The 22,779-nt window shown below is 43.3% G+C and overlaps 1 protein-coding gene across 1 annotated transcript in view; it reads right to left on the bottom strand.

The window, feature by feature from the left end:
• Positions 1 to 22,779, bottom strand: part of LOC124140843 — a 54,370-nt gene that overhangs the window by 3,090 nt on the left and 28,501 nt on the right. The window contains exons 20-32 of the mRNA XM_048397348.1: positions 17,811 to 17,992; positions 16,169 to 16,426; positions 14,788 to 15,057; positions 12,790 to 12,908; positions 12,301 to 12,414; positions 11,661 to 11,835; positions 10,342 to 10,486; positions 8,408 to 8,511; positions 6,151 to 6,316; positions 5,738 to 5,832; positions 3,157 to 3,251; positions 1,986 to 2,184; positions 1,708 to 1,868 (exon numbers count right to left, since the gene is read on the bottom strand). Of these exons, the coding sequence (XP_048253305.1) occupies positions 1,708 to 1,868; positions 1,986 to 2,184; positions 3,157 to 3,251; positions 5,738 to 5,832; positions 6,151 to 6,316; positions 8,408 to 8,511; positions 10,342 to 10,486; positions 11,661 to 11,835; positions 12,301 to 12,414; positions 12,790 to 12,908; positions 14,788 to 15,057; positions 16,169 to 16,426; positions 17,811 to 17,992 (2,083 nt within the window). The remainder of the gene's footprint in view (positions 1 to 1,707; positions 1,869 to 1,985; positions 2,185 to 3,156; positions 3,252 to 5,737; positions 5,833 to 6,150; positions 6,317 to 8,407; positions 8,512 to 10,341; positions 10,487 to 11,660; positions 11,836 to 12,300; positions 12,415 to 12,789; positions 12,909 to 14,787; positions 15,058 to 16,168; positions 16,427 to 17,810; positions 17,993 to 22,779) is intronic.

Genomic DNA, 22,779 nt, shown 5'->3' with positions numbered 1-22,779 from the left:
CATGTGACAGTAAGTATATATATGGACGGGAGAGATCCACCTGTACTGTCTCCCCGGCTTTAGGAGTGGAGGGACCCTACATAACACACAACATGTGACAGTAAGTATATATATGGACGGGAGAGTTCCACCTGTACTGTCTCCCCGGCTTTAGCAGTGGAGGGACCCTACATAACACACAACATGTGACAGTAAGTATATATATGGACGGGAGAGTTCCATCTCTACTGTCTCCCCGGCTTTAGCAGTGGAGGGACCCTACATAACACACAACATGTGACAGTAAGTATATATATGGACGGGAGAGTTCCACCTCTACTGTCTCCCCGGCTTTAGCAGTGGAGGGACCCTATATAACACACAACATGTGACAGTAAGTATATATACGGACGGGAGAGTTCCACCTGTACTGTCTCCCCCGCTTTAGCAGTGGAGGGACCCTACGTAACACACAACATGTGACAGTAAGTATATATATGGACGGGAGAGTTCCACCTCTACTGTCTCCCCGGCTTTAGCAGTGGAGGGACCCTACATAACACACAACATGTGACAGTAAGTATATATATGGACGGGAGAGTTCCACCTCTACTGTCTCCCCGGCTTTAGCAGTGGAGGGACCCTACGTAACACACAACATGTGACAGTAAGTATATATATGGACGGAAGAGTTCCACCTGTACTGTCTCCCCGGCTTTAGCAGTGGAGGGACCCTACATAACACACAACATGTGACAGTAAGTATATATATGGACGGGAGAGTTCCACCTGTACTGTCTCCCCGGCTTTAGCAGTGGAGGGACCCTACATAACACACAACATGTGACAGTAAGTATATATATGGACGGGAGAGTTCCACCTCTACTGTCTCCCCGGCTTTAGCAGTGGAGGGACCCTACATAACACAGAAAGAGTGACAGTAAGTATATATATGGACGGGAGATTTCCACCTCTACTGTCTCCCCGGCTTTAGCAGTGGATGGACCCTACGTAACACACAACATGTGACAGTAAGTATCTATATGGACGGGAGAGTTCCACCTCTACTGTCTCCCCGGCTTTAGCAGTGGATGGACCCTACGTAACACACAACATGTGACAGTAAGTATATATATGGACGGAAGAGTTCCACCTGTATATCTCCACGGGTTTGGCAGTGGAGGGACCCTACATAACACACACCACGTGACAGTAAGTATATATATGGACGGAAGAGTTCCACCTGTACTGTCTCCACGGGTTTGGCAGTGGAGGGACCCTACATAACACAGAACATGTGACAGTAAGTATTTATATGGACAGGAGCGGGTTAGTGGAGAAGATGTCCAAAATATAGCTCTTGTGAGGATGGAAACACACTTTCTCTTTGTGGAGAGGTGCAAGGGGAATTGTCAATACCTAGTTCAAGTTTATGGGGAAGGTAAATACTGGATCTAACGAGTCAGCTTGAATTACTTTAAATCGTTATATGGGGTATGGGATTCTCCGACGCGTAGACTCGACTGTTCGTGTCACCGGACACCGTCCGATGGGACGATTATTTACAGGCCGCCGTAATATAACTGTAATATTCATGACTGCGTCGTAAAACAGCAAACACAGAAAAATGATCTCATCATTATAATATAGAACATGACTTCCTTCTGAAAGGAGGACAGAGCTGAATGTCTGCATATGGCTGACTCGATGTGTAAACAACACACTCACCTTTATAACAAGGTCGGGTCTTCGTAACCGGAAAGAGGATGTCTCGGTGACGATGTTTCCGGTCTCCTTGACATTCGCGACAGCCTCGATATGGAAGTTGAAACCGTCTCTGGGTCGCATCATTGCTTGCTTGGGCGTCACACTCAAGGTGAAGACACGACCTTAGAAAAACAGATAACCGTTATACGTTACTACAATGTTGCACTACTCTCTCTCGCCTACAATATCTCAGTATAGCCCACGATCTGTGTCTCACGTCCCTACAAAGTTGCACGTACTCTTGCCAGGCTCTAACTTCTCTGTGTACTTCGACTGAGCGGCCGTCCCCGTCACGACACCGTAGTATGTCTTGTAGGCGACCATGACAGACAGGGTGACACTACGGACGGCGGTGCCGTTGTTGGTGGCGTTAACCTTGACGTCAAAGCCGTTGCCGACGGTGATGTCACCTATGTCGTTGATGCCCAACACTAACGTCTACAAGTATACAGGACAAAGATGGTTATTGCTAAACGTTCTGCTTCTGTAATTTTCGTTACATTTAAATTATAATTTGTCACGTGAATTACACATACAAACATGAAATTAAAGGATCAATAATGAGATATTATAGTATTCTCTTTTAACATGTGTTAAATGTATTTTTGAACATGTATAGGGGCAGACAAGCGGTTAAAGCGTTCGTTGGTCACGCCTAAGACCCGGGTTCGATTCCCACATGGATGGAATCTGTTAAGCACATGTTTCTCTCCGCGATAAACTAAAAATGGCGTAAACGCACTCACTCACTCACTCACTCACACGTAACATGTCATGATCAGAAGAGAAAAACGAATTTGATCAAATCCTCAGAATCTAGAACAATTCCTGTTGAACTTACTACGTCATGGGGAAATGTTTGAACTAGCTGACGAATTTTGAAAGTTCCTTTAAGTTGTTACAGTTGAACAAAACGTGGCACATAACCATTAAATCGGCTTCGTTGCATGAGCAGGTTGCTACCATGTTTTAAAGTATATTATTTTATTAGAACATGCATGTTTTTAAAACAAACCTATTTCATGACCATTGGGGACAGTCGGGTTTGAACGGATCTCAGGCAAGCTATGCTTTCGTTAGTGGTGATAGATTATTTACAGACCGCCGTCATATACATGTAGCTTGAACATTGCTGAGTGCGGTGTTAAACAACAAACAAACAAACAAACCTGAAAGAATTGATCGAAAGAATCTGCGAATTGAACCCACGTTTATAGTATCCTGGCATGCATAAGGGACGCAACTCTGTTCACGGAATTGTGGCGCCACAGACGACTGGGCCATCCATGACCCCTACCGCCTAAGATACTTTTGAGGCACAAGGACAAATATCATCTTTTATATTTTGTGTACATATTTAGGTATGAGTGTTGAGAAATACGATGGAATGGGCAGATGAGAAGCGCTGACCTCTGACACTGGAGGTTCTTCCTCGTCCACCTCCAGGTTATCCTTCCTGAACATCGCCTCCGCCTGTCGCACCACTTCCCGCTCTCGGTCCGACCCTGTGAGGAGTACACAGTTAGTCAAGAAACGGCTGGTACCTACTCAACGCAGTCACAGTACAGTAAACTACGGTTATAACGGACTCAAAGGGACTACTAAATTTACTTCGTTATAACCGTAGTTCGTTATAAGCATATATACAGCATAACTACAGCAAAAAGTCGGGACCAAAACGTAAGTTCGTTATATCCGTCAGTTCGCTATAAGCGTGTTCGTTATAACCGTAGTTTACTGTATGTTAATTTGTTTGTTTGTTTGTGTGTTGTTTAACGCCGCACTCAGCAATATTCCAGCTACTAGTATATGAGGGATGTCTGTTAAAATAATCAAAAATGGACCAGACAATCCAGTGAGTGACATGTGCACGAACCTACGCAATTGGGATACGGTGACATGCATCAACCAAGGCAGCGGACCTGACCACCCGATCCCGTTAGTCGCCTCTCATGACAAGCATGGGTTCCTGAGGACCATTCCAAGGCCCTCTATCTATGAAAGCGTTGAATGGGTTTAAGATCAAGGCGTATTGGTAGTAAAGCTTCCGTACTGGAACCGAATAAATTTATTATGCGAACTAAAAGAAAATATCGTATTTGACAGCGGTCGTTAGCGGAATGCGTGCGCAGCCGCTACTGGGAAACTCGGTCAAATACAGCGTAATAACTTCAACTGTATCCGTCAAATGTTATCTGAAAGTCAATATAATATTATTGTATCAGTTCCAGTCAGCCACAGACGAATTCCTTTCTGCTGACATAAACTGAACTGAAGGTTGTGCACTTATATAGCAACGTGCATGCACGTGTGTGTGTGTGTGCATGTGTGTATATTGCTGCTTGTACTAGTCCGGACTTATGCCGGTTGTACAGTGCTAACCCAATGAGAAACCATGCCGCAGTTTAACATGGTTAAACTACCCCACTCAGACACAGTATACTGAGTTCGAGCCGTCCAGTCCTTGTGTAATTCCCTTAATGATGAGCACCAGGCAGGAAAACAACAAGCACCATTATTTCGCGTATGTTTATATGAGCCCCTATCTTACGCTCTCCGGACAGACGCTCTATCTGCAAGACTGTCGTAACTGCTTTCGGGCGTCCAGTGCGACCCTAATACAGTTACTAAATGTATTGCCGTTACTGGTCAATTACGCCATGACATTGCCACTCGCCTTGTCCGCCGCGGCTCGGCTCCGTCAAGGAGTGATTGGTCTAACGACCCTCACTCCAAGTTGTTTCTATCAGCATTCACACACGCATAATAAAGAAACGCAACACCAGTTTATACTCACATAGTTTTACTTACTCTCAGCCCATCTATCAATACACGACAGGATCAGACCGGCCAGACTCGTCCCTCACTGGGGGAAACTTAGAACGATCGGGATTCGACTCATTCGATTGCAAACCGCGCTCTCTTCTCCTAATGTTGAAGGTATCATTTTATAGTGTTCGAGCCTGGCCTGTCCTTGTCACATGTCATAATACCTAATTTTGATTCGTTAAAAGTTAGATCTGACCATGAACTCATGTGTGTCGTAATCGGAAAAATACAGAAGCCGACGTGCCATATTGCTCATCTTTCTATTGATTTTGTGACACGCATCCGGAAGCTCCAAATGAAATATACCTTGAAACTCTCTATTTGTTTCATTAACTAATGGACGATAGCCAGAAACCAATCCAATGATAATTATGAAATGTCCAGAATACACTTGTGATAAACATGATAAATGTGAAATGTCTTTTATCTATTGATTCCTTTCAAACTAAAAGTTATGTCACAAACTATATCTAATGCCACTCCTCATTGCAGCTATAATGGTTTTATTTGTTATCATTTTCTAATGTTTTTTAGATGCATTTTAACCTTATAACAAGACCAAAAGATGTCACAGAAAGGTTTTCTTTTAATCTACAGTATTGGTGACCTTTAACCCCTACCTATTGCGATGGGGTATTATGAATTGCAGCCTGAGTATCATTCGGGTACATGTGGTTTTATGCGTGCCTCGTACGGTGGTGTGACCACATGTACCCCTTGTAATACCACTAGAACGAATTTATCCTACCGAATCTGCCATGGTAAAAGAATTCAAACAAATTAAAAATTGATAGAAAGCAGTTGTTCGATTGAGCTGAGGTTAACTTGTGCTATATCACGTGACTTACATTGACACGGACAAAGCACGCCGCTTTTTGCTTCGAAGCGGGGTATAAGGGATTTTTTCTCCCGCTCATAAATCTACGTGCAGCCCGTCTTGTTCGTGGAGGGGTATAAGGGATTTATTCTTTCGCTCGGAAATTCATTTCCCACCTAGGCGGGATACATAGTATGTTATCAAGATCACATGAACCAATCAGATCTCATCATTCGGACATGGGGATATGATAAATTAGTTTATCAAGATCACATGAACCAATTAGATCTGATCATTCTGACATGGAGGTATTATAAACGTCTTTGCTAGGGACAGTGAACCTACCCTCAGGGTTCTTGTATTGGTCAGTGAGGTCTAGTCGCTGCAGCCCGTCCAGTGGCTCCTGGGTTGGTTCGTGGGTGCTGATCATCTTGCCGACACTGCAGCGAAAACAGAAAAAAACCCATTTGAAAATCTTATAGAGGGTAGAAGTAAATCAGGTAACGGTTGAACGGGTCTTACTGGAACCCTTCCACTACATTCTCATGCCGTCTTCTGTGGTCTAGAAGTAGATCACTTGCTTTGCCTTTGCACGTGTTTGTAACGGGTGCTCACATATTCGCGAACACCTCGTATTTGCTTGGAATTCATAAACACGAGCTTGTGATATCCTCGGAATCGTACAGTGAACTCCACTTTCAGCAACTTATGATAATGGTTTCTTAATATTATGCAAATATTTTTTTCCTTTCATTTACCTGTTCGGATTTCTTGACATTTGTTTCTTTTTCTTGGTCAAGACGTGTTCCTCCCAGACCACCTTGTCCGAGTTGACCTCGGCGAAGACAAAGGCCGTGTCCTGTCCGATGTTGAGGAGCCCCTCCTTGATGGCGCTCACCGGGGTGGGGCCGCAGCAGTAGACGCCTATAAACCAGGGGAAGGGCGTGAGGAAATGTGGACATGGGTAGGGAAGAATGTGCGGATTGTAACCACTGGCCATCATCTAAACCTGATGCCTAACACACCTGTCACCTGTCTATCCTGTCACTTGCTGTCATAGATGTTGTTTTCAACTCATCGATCTTGTTCTACATTCCAAGTTTACCCTCCCATTCATGACATTCTGCCACGTCTACAATATTTCTCCCCGGCCACATCCACCGTTAACGACCCCTGTCTCGGCTACCATCTCTGAACCCCTGAATGTTTCATCTCCGACTCCTGACATACCTACCACATCTGTCCCCTGCCACACCTACCATATCTGACCCCTGCCACACCTACCATATCGGACCCCTGCCACACCTACCATCTCTGACCCCTGTCACACCTACCATCTCTGACCCCTGCCACACCTACTATATCTGACCCCTGCCACACCTACTATATCTGACCCCTGCCACACCTACCATATCTGACCCCTGCCACACCTACTATATCTGACCCCTGTCACACCTACCATCTCTGACCCCTGTCACACCTACTATATCTGACCCCTGCCACACCTATCATCTCTGACCCCTGTCACACCTACTATATCTGACCCCTGCCACACCTACTATATCTGACCCCTGTCACACCTACTATATCTGACCCCTGCCACACCTACCATCTCTGACCCCTGCCACACCTACTATATCTGACCCCTGTCACACCTACTATATCTGACCCCTGCCACACCTACCATCTCTGACCCCTGTCACACCTACTATATCTGACCCCTGCCACACCTACTATATCTGACACCTGTCACACCTACCATCTCTGACCCCTGTCACACCTACCATCTCTGACCCCTGTCACACCTACTATATCTGACCCCTGCCACACCTACCATCTCTGACCCCTGTCACACCTACTATATCTGACCCCTGTCACACCTACTATATCTGACCCCTGCCACACCTACTATATCTGACACCTGTCACACCTACCATCTCTGACCCCTGTCACACCTACCATCTCTGACCCCTGTCACACCTACTATATCTGACCCCTGCCACACCTACCATCTCTGACCCCTGTCACACCTACTATATCTGACCCCTGCCACACCTACCATCTCTGACCCCTGTCACACCTACTATATCTGACCCCTGTCACACCTACCATCTCTGACCCCTGTCACACCTACCATCTCTGACCCCTGTCACACCTACTATATCTGACCCCTGCCACACCTACCATCTCTGACCCCTGTCACACCTACTATATCTGACCCCTGCCACACCTACCATCTCTGACCCCTGTCACACCTACTATATCTGACCCCTGCCACACCTACCATCTCTGACCCCTGTCACACCTACTATATCTGACCCCTGCCGCACCTACCATCTCTGACCCCTGTCACACCTACTATATCTGACCCCTGTCACACCTACTATATCGGACCCCTGCCACACCTACTATATCTGACCCCTGTCACACCTACCATCTCGGACCCCTGTCACACCTACTATATCTGACCCCTGCCACACCTACCATATCGGACCCCTGCCACACCTACCATCTCTGACCCCTGCCACACCTACTATATCTGACCCCTGCCACACCTACCATATCTGACCCCTGCCACACCTACCATATCGGACCCCTGCCACACCTACCATCTCTGACCCCTGTCACACCTACTATATCTGACCCCTGCCACATCTACTATACCTGACCCACCCTTGACACACCTGCCATCTCTGACCCCTGACACACATACCATCTCTGACCCCTGTCACACCTTCTATATCTGACCCCTGCCACACCTACTATACCTGACCCACCCCGACACACCTACCATCTCTGACCCCTCACATACCTACCATCTTTAACCCCTCACACACCTATCATCTCCTACCCCTCACACACCTATCATCTCTAACCCCTGTTACACCTACCATCTCGGAACCCTGACATACCAACTATCTCTGGCCTACACACACCTACCATCTCTGACCCCTGCCACACCTACCATCTCTGACCCCTCACACACCTATCATCTCCTACCCCTCACACACATACCGTCACTAGTCTCCTGGGGCGTCGCATCAATAACCTGCCACCCGTCGAACTTTCTGCCAAGGTCAGGGCGACTCATCCATACCTCGTTCCAGACATGGAAGTTCCTGCCAAAATGATGACACAACATATACATGTAACTGTGTCTTAAAGTCCTTAAAAGAAACATTATTTGTCGATCAACACAACATATACATGTAACTGTGTCTTATTTTTTAAAGTCAAAAGAAACTACATTATAAGTCAGGCCATCATTAAATACTATATTGATTAGTTCAGTTTATAAGATATGCTAGGAGTATATATACGGTATAAGGGGAAAAGGTTCAGGTGATCGATGTGAGGATTGTGAGAATGTGCCGGAAATACCAAACTTAACCCACCTGTTCGTAAAATGGACTTGCCGAGGTCGGATTACAGTCAGGGAGTTATCATTAATAAATTTGGGTAAATATTTTTAAAGCTTGTACATTTTGAAGGATCCCTCTGGGTACATGGGGTTTTATACGTCCCGAGTTAGGTTTTATACCACGAGCCGGAGTGTTATTAAACCCCATGTACCCCGAGGGATCCTGCTGCAACGAATTTATCTTACCGGCATGTTTAAATATGACATTGTAAAAGAATTAAAACAAATTCAAAATTGAAAGAAAACAACTGTTCGATTGAGCTGAGGTTCGCGTGCGCTGTCACGTGACTTTCATTGACTCGCGGCTTTTGCTTGAAGGCGCGGACTTAGGGATTTAAATTGCCTCTCAGAAATGCCTCACTTCCTCGTCCCGGGGTATAAGACATTTATTCCCTCGTTGAGAAATTTATTCCCCCTCCAAGGCGGGATACACAGTATTTTATCAATATCACGTGGACCAATCAGATCTCATCATTCCGACATGGAGGTATGATAAATAATGTTGAAACTTCATATAAGAAATAAACGACTTGTGGTCGTTGTTTATCGTACAATAAAGCACTGCATGGAGTATAAACAACGAGGGGTTGCGCACCTCATGGTTATTACTCCCTGCAGTGTTTTATGTTTACCATAAACAATTCCCACTCGTCGTTTATTTCTTAAATAAAGTCACAGGCCCAATTACAGTACACATACACTACCGAGCAAAGGAAAGTGTACACCAATCTATGATAATGGAAACAAACAATCAAAAGTTAATTGATGGTGATAAATTTGATACGGGTATTATATTTGTGCTTTGGACCTTAAGTTTGCAGCTTTCGGGGACTGTTTTAAGTCTAGTGACGTTTTGATATCGTGTGTAATGTTATTTGCAAAATCAACTTTATAAGTGGATGCTTTCCTTTTCCCAGCCGTTTGTATGCAATGTATATAGCATGGGGGTAAACAAATAACAGTGATACAAATTGCAATACTAAATATAATAGTGAAAAGCGTAGAGTCATAGCTTCTTTGATATGAATATATTTTGTACATTTCTTAAGGTTTCAGTATTTAAAGGCGAGTGAATAAGTGAGTTGGGTTAACGCCGCTTTTAACAGTATTCCAGTTATATCACGGCGTGTCAGCTTAATGTTGGAGGAAAGCCCGAAGTGATGCAGGTCTCAGACGTTTACCACTTTTAGCACGGGTATGGTGCCGACAAACCTAGAAACATAATCGGGGCGAACCAGGATTCGAACCCACAATCATGGGTTTCTGGCGTGCCCAAGGGCGCAACTCTGCACAGCGAATCGCGGCGCCTTAGACGACTGGGCCACCCGTGCCCCCTTATTTTAAGGCGAGAGAAACTGACTAAGGGAATTAACATGTTATACATTAAATTTGAAAATACTTTTGTCTGTAAACGTCATAGTTGTGTATGCCAACATAAAATGGATCTTATCTTCTGCAATAATTTTTCAAGAAAGTGAAAAAATCTTAAGTTGCTAGCAATATCGTCCTCTCGACAGTTAATACTTACCATATGGAGTCATTGGATATATTTATGTAGTTCCCTCTGTTGTTGAGCCGGAAGATCTCGTCACAGCTTAAACGTTCCTTGTCACTGTTGTGAGCTGATTCAAAGTTGGTGACACTCCGACAGGGAAGTCCTAGGGCTCGGCACACTGATGGCACAGTGAGGAGTTTAGTGAAAACATTGCTATGGTAATGATAGTACTAATCAAACTAATGAACTATTATTATAGGGAGATAGTGATACATGTTAGAGCATGTGAGACCGGCAATAATGGCTTCCTAGCACTAACGCTGAGACAACTCACTGACGCGCTTCATATCTAGTGCTAGAGCCACGATGATAGTTGTTTTTATTTGTTGTTCAAAGAATAAATATTTATTAAACAACAAGAAGGAATGTTCCGTCCGATAGTTGAACAACACGTGGGATTGTACCCTTCTGTAGTTAAACAACAAGAAATGTTGTTCACCCTATATTTATACAAGAAGGATTTTTTCCGTCCGATAGTTGAACAACAAGAAGGATTGTTCCGCCCGATAGTTGAACAACAAAAAGGATTGTACCCTCCTATATTTAAACAACAAGAAATGTTGTAACCCTATATTTATACAAGAAGGATTGTTCCGCTCGATAGTTGAACAACAAGAAAGATTGTTCCGTCCGATAGTTGAACAACAAGAAGGATTGTTCCGTCCGATAGTTGAACAACAAGAAGGATTGTTCCGTCCAATAGTTGAACAACAAGAAGGATTGTTCCGTCCGATAGTTGAACAACAAGAAGGATTGTTCCCTCATGCAGTTAAACAAGATAGATTGTTTTTTCTAAACAGCGACACTTACACACACACACACACACACACACACACACACGCACACACACACTCACACGCACACACGCACTTTTAAACAACAATGCTGATTGCCCCCCCCACCCCTCCTGTTAAACAACAATGCTGATTGCCCCCCCCCCCCACCCCCTCCCACCCCCCCACCCCTACTGTTTAACAACAATACTGATTGTTGCCTCTACTGTTAAACAATGATACCGATTGCCCCTCCCTCCCTACTCCCTCTGTTACACAGCAATACTGATTGTTTGCTCTGCTGTTGAACAACAATACTGATCGTTGTTAAACAACAGTGATGATTGTTCCCCCTACTGTTGAACAAGGATACCGATTGCCCCTTTCTTCAAACTCCGTCTGTTAAAAAGCAACACTGATTGTTGCCTCTGCTGTTGAACAACACTACTGATCGTTGTTAAACAACAGTGATGATTGTTCTCCCTTCTGTTAACCAACGATGCTGATTGTTGACCACACCTGTTACGAGGACCCCTGAGAAGACCCAGCACTGTCCGAACTTGACCGGATGTCCGGTGGACATGTACTTCTTCAGGATCTTCACACTTCCCGTCCATGTAGATGGACTGGTGCCGCCGGCGAAGCTGTCGCTCCAGTTGCCTTGAAGAACGCCGTTGTCGTCGGAGGAGTTAACCTGACAAAGACACCCAGAAAGTGTTTTTTCCTCTATCTGTTGCCTAATTTCCTCAAACGAAAGACTGGCAAGGGAATGAGTGAACCTTGTTTTACGCCGCAGTCAGAAATATTTAGGCTGTTTCACGTGGCCTGTGAATAGCCGAGTCTGGCCGGACAGATCAGTGATTGGTAGCAGGCGCACGGTCCACGCTATGCAGTGTAGGAAGCATGGCAATACTACATACAGTCTGTTGAGCGCTACACTGTATAACGTGGGACCTTTTCAGCCGCTGTTTCCAGGCAACTCACAGAAAGGGGCACCAAGCTGTGACTTCACACTATGATCCCATGCGGGGAATAGGACCCTTTTACCAGTACGAGCTACAGCTTAAAAGGGCTACCCTTTTGCTTACAGCTCTTACTTGCATAATGGTGTCAAATCCACATAGAATTTAGGTAACGTGTGATCGGTGTGTGGACTTACAATCTTTGACAGAATTCTGGCAACCTTGCTCGCCTTCCCCATGGTGCGCGTCATCTTGTAGTCGAAGCCTTTCCTGACGAGGTGGAGAGCGGCGTGCAGGATGCCGTCCTCAAACTGACAAATGGTCGACAGAGATAATGATGATGGTAATGATAACAACAGACATAATAATAGTATGATGATGATGATGGTGATGATGGTGATGATGATGATGATGGTAATCCACTGAGATACCGCTCGACACTGAAAATATTCAAAGTTCATGACTTTTCAGAAAATATGTCAGCTGCTATATTGTAACGCAACAAATACCACGCAAATGAAGTGGCTTTTCTCTCATTTAGAATTAGTTTTCTTTCAACTTAATATTGAATTGTTCTCAATAAAATGTAGCAAAGTAAAAGAAAATGTTCAAAGCATAATTTTTAAAAGATAGCCCTCACCAGAATATAGAAAATAAGCGTTAGAATGATGAAGCACTCTTCTGACCTGGCCGAAGTACCAGCTACTGCCTCCCATCCTATCGAAGGTCCCATAGTACAACACCCCCGAGTCGTTCTCCACCGCCTCCTCCAGCCACTGGGGGTCAGGGAGGTACACCACATCCTCTGTACGGACAGGTCAAGTTAGTGAGTGATTGTTATTTTACGCCACACCAATATCTCACCAAATTGTATGGGCTAACAATTATCAGGTGTGATCATGACAAACAGTGGTTGATGTGAGCATGGTCAACGATTCCGCAGTCACTCACTCATTGATATAGCTGGCCAATATTCCCTGTCATGGCCGAGGAAAAGGATGGTTGATTTTATTATGCTTCATGTAGTTTGGCTGGGATAATTTACAAATATAGTATAAGGGGCTATATTCGATGAAAACAAATACGTTGAGACACAGAAAACGTACAAAACAGATGTTGAAATACTGGACGAACCATATCATTCTAAATGTGATTCACAACGTCATAACTCATCAATATTCCAGCGATATGACGGGGGTCTGTAAATAATCAAATCTGAGCCAGACAATCCAGTGATTGTCATGCTTCAACTATGTAAGCGATAACAGCGTCTGTCCGTCCTCCCTCTTTAGCTTTACATGGCGTATTTAACACTGACTGACTGACTGACTGACTGACTGACTGACTGACTCACTCACTCACACAGCCCTTTAGTGTCAATGGAGCTTCGTCAGCATCAGTGATGCAAAGGTCAGCTACAGTATAGCTATTGATGACATTCTTCAAGTCTACCAGCATCTATACTGACCTATTGGCGTGGCGAGATATTGTTACAGTTATATTATGCTAACGGAGGATGTCAAAGCGGTACAATCCGCTCAACACCGGAAGTAATTCAGACTAAACGACCAGGATAGTTACTTTTCCTGGAGTGACATTTCATTCAGCCTTGTCAGCATATTTTCCGACATTAATAAAACACATGTAACTACAAAAACCTTTATAAGAACTGTATCTAAAATTAGATGATAATGAAAGGCAATATGTTTGTTTCTAGCCATGTTGTAGTCACGGGGCAAAGGTTATAAAGAAGAGTATATAAATGTCAACAGCATCGACGGGTATTTGTAACCGGTATGTGGAGCCATTTTGTTATTATCAGGTGATCAATTTGGAATATAAACATCACTATGTAATAGTAAGTGAGTGAGTGAGTTGTGTTTAATACCGCTGTTGGACACTAATCCAGTTATATCGAGGTGCGTCAGCTTAATGTGGGAGGAAAGCCCGAAGTGCAGGTCTCAGACCAATCTCATTAAAATCAGATCTAAGTTCTCGCTGCCGCTAAACAAAGATCTGAGGACATCCCATTACGGGTCAAGTCAGAACGACCTTTCGCGAACCTTGACCTTCCACTGAAACGACTAACAAGAAGTCGACATCTGCCAATTAGAAAGCAGCTTTCTCGAATTTTACGACACTCGTTGCAACCGACTTCCATTTCAGAATACGCTTGAAAAATATATTGACAAAGTTCTCGATTAAAATTTTGAAAACTTAACAAACGAACATTCCGGAATGTCTTATATATCGTTGCGATTGTATGGCAATGCTTCCCGCGTACTGTGCAACGCCTCCCCCGTTCAAATGTTCATCCCATCGAAGCGACAGATAAAGACTAATTTTGAAGGTATCATTCGTACGGGCCGTAACTGTCGTTCGGAATACACCGTGTTAACGTTTTCGAGGTTGCATGATTAGAAAACATATTCTCGACTGTCAATTTCATGATCTGGTAAGCGACGCTTTGATTGGTCGGATGTAAGGTCGTTCTGACGTGACCCGTAATGGGATGTCCTCAGATGTTTGTTTAGCGATAGCGAGTACTAAGATCTGATTTGAATGAGATTGGTCTCAAACGTTTACCACTTTGTTGAAACACTCAAGTATCAGGGGTATGGAGCTGACAAAACTTAATAAATTTGTTAATGTGTGTGTGTTTCAGTGTATACGCATTTTCTCACCTTTACACCAAGGATTGAAGATGATGATGATGTCGTCGTTGTGGTTGTACTGCCAGACGAGGTCTTTGCCGTTCTCGACGTCAACGGTGGTCCTGACAATCAAGTCCCACACACCGACAGGGGTAGAGGCGGGTGAAAAGACTTCTACCGTCAGAAAGTTATCTCCCTTCTTGGCGATGGTGGCGCCCCATCTCCGTGGCTTGTAAGACGTGTCTTTGTCCTCTGCTACCCTGATGGTCTCATTGACAGAGCTGTTACTCTCGTCAGACGCTGCAGGAATAACGTGATGGGGAAGCTCATAACGACACGAGTAGCAACAATCTCGACCAATATCAAAACAACCTACCCATATGCGAAATCGAACCGCCATCCTTTAGACTATTCAAACATCCAAACCATACTGATAGAAACGAATAAGGGAATAATGAAAAATATCGGGAAATAAGCTTTACTAGTAGTGTCAGTACATTTGAAATAGTGCTTACCAATTCAACACATCATAATGTCAAAGTTTGAGATGTGTTTGTGTGCATTGTTTCCAACGTTAATTTGGTAGACACGGCTTGAACCTATGATATAGCATATCATTTTTCTGTATCTAAAACTAAGTGTTCCCTTATTAATTTCAATCAGTATATAAGTCTACCCCATAATCGACATACGTTAGTATGCTTAGAGGAAACGTGTTTGGGAACATTTGACTATCATATCCTTCAACTTGGACTTGAACAGGTCTTGATCTGAAGCTGCCAACCTCTGTTGGTAAGCGGGATTCGGGGATCTTTTAGAAGGTATTTGGGACTGAGCAGTGTGAGGTACAAGAACGTATAGCTTCTGTATCTGCCAAGGTAGAAGGTTTTTGAACATGAAAGAACATATAGCTTTCTGTATCTGCCTTCGTTGCCGAAATGGACTTTTTACAGTTTACAATTCGATGCTCAAGTCAGTTGGAGCTCTGCAGTCAAGTGAAACCGGTAATCCAAAATTATTTTTGGAACGCAGATACAAAGTTATTGAGAAACTAATGGTCAACAGTTTCTTCAAATAATGGATTTACTTCTATATTTATTAATCTGTCACACTCTGTTCTGTTCGAACCCAACTGAATGAGCGATTCGTATCTTATACCTTAGTATCAGCAAGTAGACATGTGGGATAGAAACTCAGAGTAGTATACACAGTACGCATTCGCAGCAGCAAGCAGGTGTATTGCTTACAGTCCATGGGTCATAATCGGAACCAGCAGAACAACCGAGTCCTGGCAGCTAAGGCGCGCGCACTCTTGACAACTCTTCACAACGTACTGCGATTCCTTGCTAACACCTGGCTAGACGTGTACATATATTTGTTGTAAGTGCGGATATGTGTGAAACAGACATACCTAAACTGAATAAGAGCGTGATGTCGTTCTTGTCGATGTCGTAAGGCCTGTCGAAAGTGATGGTGATGAGGAAGGATTGACCTCTCCTGACCACCAGCTCTGCCTGCTTTTGACCTCTGACCTCTGTGCACTCATACATGTCAGTGTGGTGCTGCTTGGTGTTCTCCGATATGTTAAGGTCAAGGTTGGTCACGTGCAGCCTCGCTGCCAGATCAGTCTCTGGCACTTCTTGCTGTTCATTTTCATTTTCATCGCTGTCTGTTTCAGAAACATGGAATGGAAACATGGAATACTAATTATTGTTTTGGCTGTCATTAAAATATCAAGAAACAATATATTTACGCTTTGAGCGCGCCTGCACTTATCGTGGATGTCTTTGAAAACGGTAGAAACATTCAAAGCAGAATTAGGGGCTGGCCGTTTTTTGATAATTGGGGAGGTGTCACCGTGTCATTAATATACCCTTGTCACGGTCTAGTGGCCGCACAGCTCCCTCCCTTTATTTCGACCACCGCTCGGCAAATTCTGGCGGTCGTCGTTGTACAGTGTCATTGCATTCATGGCAAGAGAATACTAACCCGACTATTTCATTCTCTTGTGATTTAAAGGCACACTCTCATATCATACCATGTATTGACTTGATGTTTATTACCTCCTATATGTTGGCTACCTTATTCATGTATGGAAAATGATTTTTTGTAACTTTGATTTTCAAACATTTTAGTTTAATTTATATGTACACTCAGATATTTTAAGATCATTTTTGTCTGCTCAATAATTGTACATATCTTTAATGATACCACAGGAAAGCCTATGTTCAGCGCTTTCTGTCGATAGTTGAAGGTATTATAAGTGACAGAATAATCATTCTGCCTGGAAACCTACAACATATATTTTACAGGACACCCAGTATTTTCGAGAGCAAATTAGTTTTGTACCAGGCCCATCCCTCACTACCAGACCCGTGAAGGTCCTGGGGTAGAAAAGGTCTTCAGCAACCCATGGTTGCCGTTAAAAGCGACTATGCTTGTTGTTAGAGGCGACTAACGGGATCGGGTGGTCAGGCTCGCTGACTTGGTTGATGCATGTTATCGTATCCCAATTGCTCATGATGTCAATTACTGGATTCTCTGGTCCAGAGTCGATTATTTACAGACCGCCATCATATAACTGTAATATTGCAGAGTGCGGCGTTAAACAGCAAACCAAACCAAATAAACAAACCACACCATCACCACCCTAACTATCAAATGATCAGGCCATTGCTGCTTGGTGTTCTCCGATATGTTAAGGTCAAGGTTGGTCACGTGCAGTTTCGCGGCCAGATCAGTCTCTGGCTGTTCATTTTCATCATGTTTCAGAAACATTGAATGGTATACCAATTATTGTTTTGGTTTTCATTAGAAAAACTATCACCCTATCTATCAAATGGTCGGGCTCTGGTGGCCTGGCGTACACCAGGAGCTTTAACCTTGATGGTTTTAGTCATTGGATTGACAATATAATGCTTAAGGGCACTTTAGACCATAAAATGTGCTGACAGCACAGCTTTAAAATACCAGCCACACAAACACTAGACATGCGTGGGGTGGGTGGTATTTACAAGTGGAATTAATTGGGGTTTGATAACAGCTCTTCTGACCTGAGCCATCATTGCGGGTGCCAATGGTTTCACTCGCCCTCAGATTTTCCCTGCGCCAGTTCCGGAAGCGACTGTCGAGATCCCCAACCGTGGGCCGCGTCCGGCGGTGGGAGTACCATGGCCGACTGAATCGCCTACGCACTGGCCCGGGCCGGAAATAACGGTGTCGGCTTAACCCATTACTGAAAAAAAGGTCAACCTTCAGCTTTATTCGGAACATCCTATAGGTTCATGGGTTTGAGATAAACGTACAGTGAAACTCCGTTAATCCGGACGGTAATGTTAACCGTGCAACATCGGGATTAAGGAATTTCGGATTAAAGAGTGAGTGAGGGTGATTTGTGTTTACTTTCAACAGTATTCCAATCATGGCATGGTGTTTCAGTTTAATGTGGAAGGAAAGCCTGAAGTCATCCAGCTTTGGTGAAACCCACGAGCACGGCATGGTCCCGACAAACCCAGAAACATAATCAGGGCGAACAGGGTTTGCATGAAGAATCTTTATTACTGACTAATGACCCCTGAGGTATGTAGAAGTTTCCCATGTGTTTGTTTAGGAAGCTTGGTTTCTCGAACGAATATGGCTTCATTGATTAAACGTCTACGTCAAATACGGGACAGTTTCTTAATTGTTAAAACATTGCTTCGGGTGCTTGGCGGCTCTGTAACACAGATTGACCGGAACTGAACCGAGGGTCATCGCCACCTTGCGGAGCACTGTATAAAACGCAGTGTTCTGTGACTGATAAGAGTGAGAAATTGAACTACCAAGGCCTCGTATAACATCATTATCATATTTAAATACTTCTTTCATTTGAAATCACGCAGAGCCCGGCCTATTTCGCTAATTCTCCAACCTCATTCAAATCAGATCTTAGTTCTCCCTATCGCTTAACAAAGAACTGAGGACATCCCATTACGGGTCACGCCAGAACGACCTTTCATCCAACCAATCAGAGCGTCGCTTACCAGATCATGAAAGTGACACATGGAATGTGTTTTCTAATCACGCAACCTCGAAATATTTAAGAGAGGGTATTCCGAAACGACAGGTTTCATGATTATATCCATACAATATAGGCCATCTATAAGCTATTCCAGAATGTTCTTTTTATCAGTTTTAAAATATTTAATCGAGAATAGGTCAAGAAATGTTTTAGCGGTAGCGAACCCAAAGATCTGATTTTTATGAGATTGCTTATTTTCTGACCTTGCACCTTCAAACTAGCGATATGCAGACATTCAAAAACCTTCTGATACAGCGCTTTAATGTAAAACAACATCCAGCTCTGAAAGCTCAGAACTTGCTACTTCGTCTTATTCCTGTGCTATTACCCAGGGGTATAAGGCGCAGTGCAGTTGCGGCCCTTAGGAATGTCTGGATTCGCTAGATTCACCCTAATTATGATTTTTTGTATGACAGCGCCATGCCAATGTTCGTTTGAAAAGGGACAACCTCCGATAATGTGCCGCAGATGAAAAGCCGTAATATAACTGAAATACTGTTTTTATAATGGAGGCCTTTAACAAGGCAAGGTCATCAGGCGTTTAAAATTACGTCTTTGGGCGTTGGCTGTGAAATACTGCACCACGCAGCAGGGGCGTAATCCCAACTGTTTGTACTTCGGATTTTCAATATCTTCCCATATTTTACACCCTTCCTTTAAACTGAAAGTATAAATTACCTTAAACTGAAGTTCCGGATGTTTCGGGAACGTGTAAACATCGTCCTTGGCGGCGTGGATTTAGGCTGACGTAGCTATCTGGAGTGACGCTGTTCCTGGGACGCTCTTAACAGCGCGCCTAGTTCTGCAAGGTCATCAAAACAGTACAGTGGAGATTTATACTACATGTTTATCGACATTTTGTTTACCTTGCATTTAATCTGACAAACCTCCCCTCTTGTGTTATTACGTCCATAAATCGTGTTCTCCTAAGAATTCAATTCAAGAGATTCAAGACCCCGTCCCTGTCTCATTGCCTCTATCTGACAGCCATGTCGCCAGTGACGGGGCGAATGGGTTCACGTCAACCGTACATGATCTTGTGAAAATGAAATCCATACATAGTCCATACTGAACATGTTTGTACATTGACGTCAAAATGAAGGATAAGGGCAAATGAAATCGACATGCCTTTTACATGAATTAATATTGACATAGTCACAGTTATGAACACGTATAGCTACGCAAACTTAAACCTTAATCTGTCAGAGTTTGTTTGTTTTAGATTATAGTTACAATACGTCTACGGATATAGTTCTTAGTGTTTCTCGACCCTCATATAAACTGCCGGGCATAGGAGGCATACACCTATATTAGATGGTGGTTAAAAATGAAGCAAACAAGAAATGGTTACTGGTATTCGATGCTCGTGTGTTTGGTACGGGTATCATAGTTGTGTTTGGGATGTTAAGTTAGCTGTGTTTCGGTGATGTTTTCAGCCTAGTAACGTTTTGAAGACGGTTGTAATTATTTGGTCAAATCCAATTTTCAAGTAGTGTGTACTTTCTTTTGCCAGGCAGTTTATTTGAAACATCTGTTAGTTATTTACAGAACATTCGTGCATTTACAGAAAATTCGCCGCTTGTTAAATCAATATAAATTTTACTTTAACTTCCAAGTTACCGCATTGTCCCATGTATTGTATGGCGGTTGTTGTTCAAGATTTGGTTAAGCGATCTCGATCAAGTGAGTGAATGTTAAAACAAGGTATCTCAGATCTTACTGCGTTATGCCAGTACACGGTATCAATCAGAGAAACCGGTGATTGATTGTGTGAACACATGAGAGTTTGTTCCCCACCCTACCCACACTCAGCAGCCATTGTAACCATCCGATACCCAGTCCGTCCCAACCCTGCCTCACAACTGATTTAATATCCTTCTTAAAAGGAAATACACCCCTCGCCCCTATCAAGAAAACATGTTCCTTAAATGAAAACTGAATATCTTTTCGCCAAAATTCAAATATATAAAAATGAGGCAAATGTTCATCACTCGGTATACATGTAATATATAATAAAATAATAAAGTCCACGTTAGATGGATTATATATAACATGTACATCTTATGATTATATATATATATTGAATATGCATCGTTTCTATAATCCAATCATATGAACATTTTCATTCCATCATCGTCAGGCATACCACGAGTGTCATAAAATGATGATTACCTGAATGTTTGTTGTAGTCCTGTTGTATATATCTTCACGAGGACACATTTAGAGTACAACATGAAACAGTCCTTCAAATGCCGCAATAACCCAGCCTGTCCTATTGTGTGGTTGTATGTATAGAGCTAAATCAAATACTGGTCAAGATCTAGCGACACCTGATAACAGATGAAGTGAAAAACAAATACCGCCCACAAGAAGACGTTCTGATTGGTTAAAGTAGGTGTTCTACAAATACCACAGATGTTCTGACCTGTTTAAAGTCGGAAGTTCTGCAATTATCACAGATGTTCTGACTGGATAAAAGAAGGTGTTCTACAGATACAACATGTTCTAACAAGACTGAGTTAAAAGTTGGTGTACTGCAAGTACCAAAGATGTTTTCATCGGTTTAAAGTCGGTGTTATACAGATACCACATGTTCTAACCAGTTAAACGTTGGTGTTCTGCAAATACCACAGATGTTCACATCGGTTTAAATTAGGGTGATGTACAAATACCACCCCCACACAGATGTTCTGATCGGTTTAAAGTAGGCGATCTACAGATACCACATGGTCTAACCAGTTAAAAGTTGGTGTTCTGCAAATACCAAAGATGTTTTCATCGGTTTAAAGTCGGTATTATACAAATATAGCCAACACTCAGATGTTCTTAAAGTTTAAAGTAGGTGTTTTACAGATACCACATGTTCTAACCAGTTAAACGTTGGTGTTCTGCAAATACCACATATGTTCACATCGGTTTAAAGTCGGTGTTACACAAATACTACATGTTCCGACCGGTTTAAGTAGGCGATCTACAAACAAATATGTTTTGACTGTTTTAAAGTCGGTGCTTTACAAATGTCACATATTTTCTGATCGCTTTAAAGTAGGTGTTCTACAAATACCACGGATGTTATGATCGGTTTAAATAAGGGTGATGTACAAATACCACCCCCACACAGATGTTCTGATCGGTTTAAAGTTATAATGTAATACAAATACCGCAGATAGCACAGGTCCGTGATAATGAGTAAACAAAATCCGTTATCTCCGTATGTAGGCGATTTCTGCCCCACACTCCGTCCCTGGGAAACGCCAAGCCCGACAAGGCGCGGCCTACTATAATAATATATTCAGGTCAAGACATAGGCGTGGTTACAGCTTTCTGGAACATGAGGGGTGGATTGGCAACTACAGTAATCGTGTAATCGAGTTTTACCCAAATTTGTCATGGTGATACTATAGCTTGACCGTTTGTATTTGGGATTATCTATCATTTTTTTCGAAAGTACAAACATTTAGTGAGGCGTGAGGAGCATCCCTGCACCCTCCCTCTGAATCCGCGAATGAGAACATTGTGCATCTGATGCAAGTGATGGAACTAGCTTACCTTATACTGCTGATGCTGTGCAATCTCCTTCACAGCGACACGTGCAGCAGGCAGCCCTATTCAGGAGGCAGACAGTGCGGCTGTGAAACCTACACACGCCTACTTGATGCTGTGTTGACACGCTCAGCCAATAGTAGCACTCCGAGTGGGACGTATCGTTACCCAATACACAGACCTACCCAGTAGCGGGGGTAGGGACAAAGGGGGTCGCGAGGGAGTGAACTGAACGGGGATAACTATAAATAAAATCTTATTTTGAAGTTTAAGGGATTTCCGGAGAAATGAATATTCGCTGCTCACATGTCACGTTCATTTTTCAACAAACTTCGAAAAGTGACATATACGAAGTATTTACTTAACCGTTAGACGTTTACAAGATTTGTGATCGGAACTTCTTTTCATAGGAACTCCCC

The sequence above is a fragment of the Haliotis rufescens genome, unplaced genomic scaffold, assembly GCF_023055435.1.
Source record: "Haliotis rufescens isolate VD_foot unplaced genomic scaffold, xgHalRufe1.0.p SCAF_17, whole genome shotgun sequence".
NCBI classification, from domain to species: domain Eukaryota; kingdom Metazoa; phylum Mollusca; class Gastropoda; order Lepetellida; family Haliotidae; genus Haliotis; species Haliotis rufescens.
This window is presented reverse-complemented; position numbering and strand designations above follow the sequence as displayed.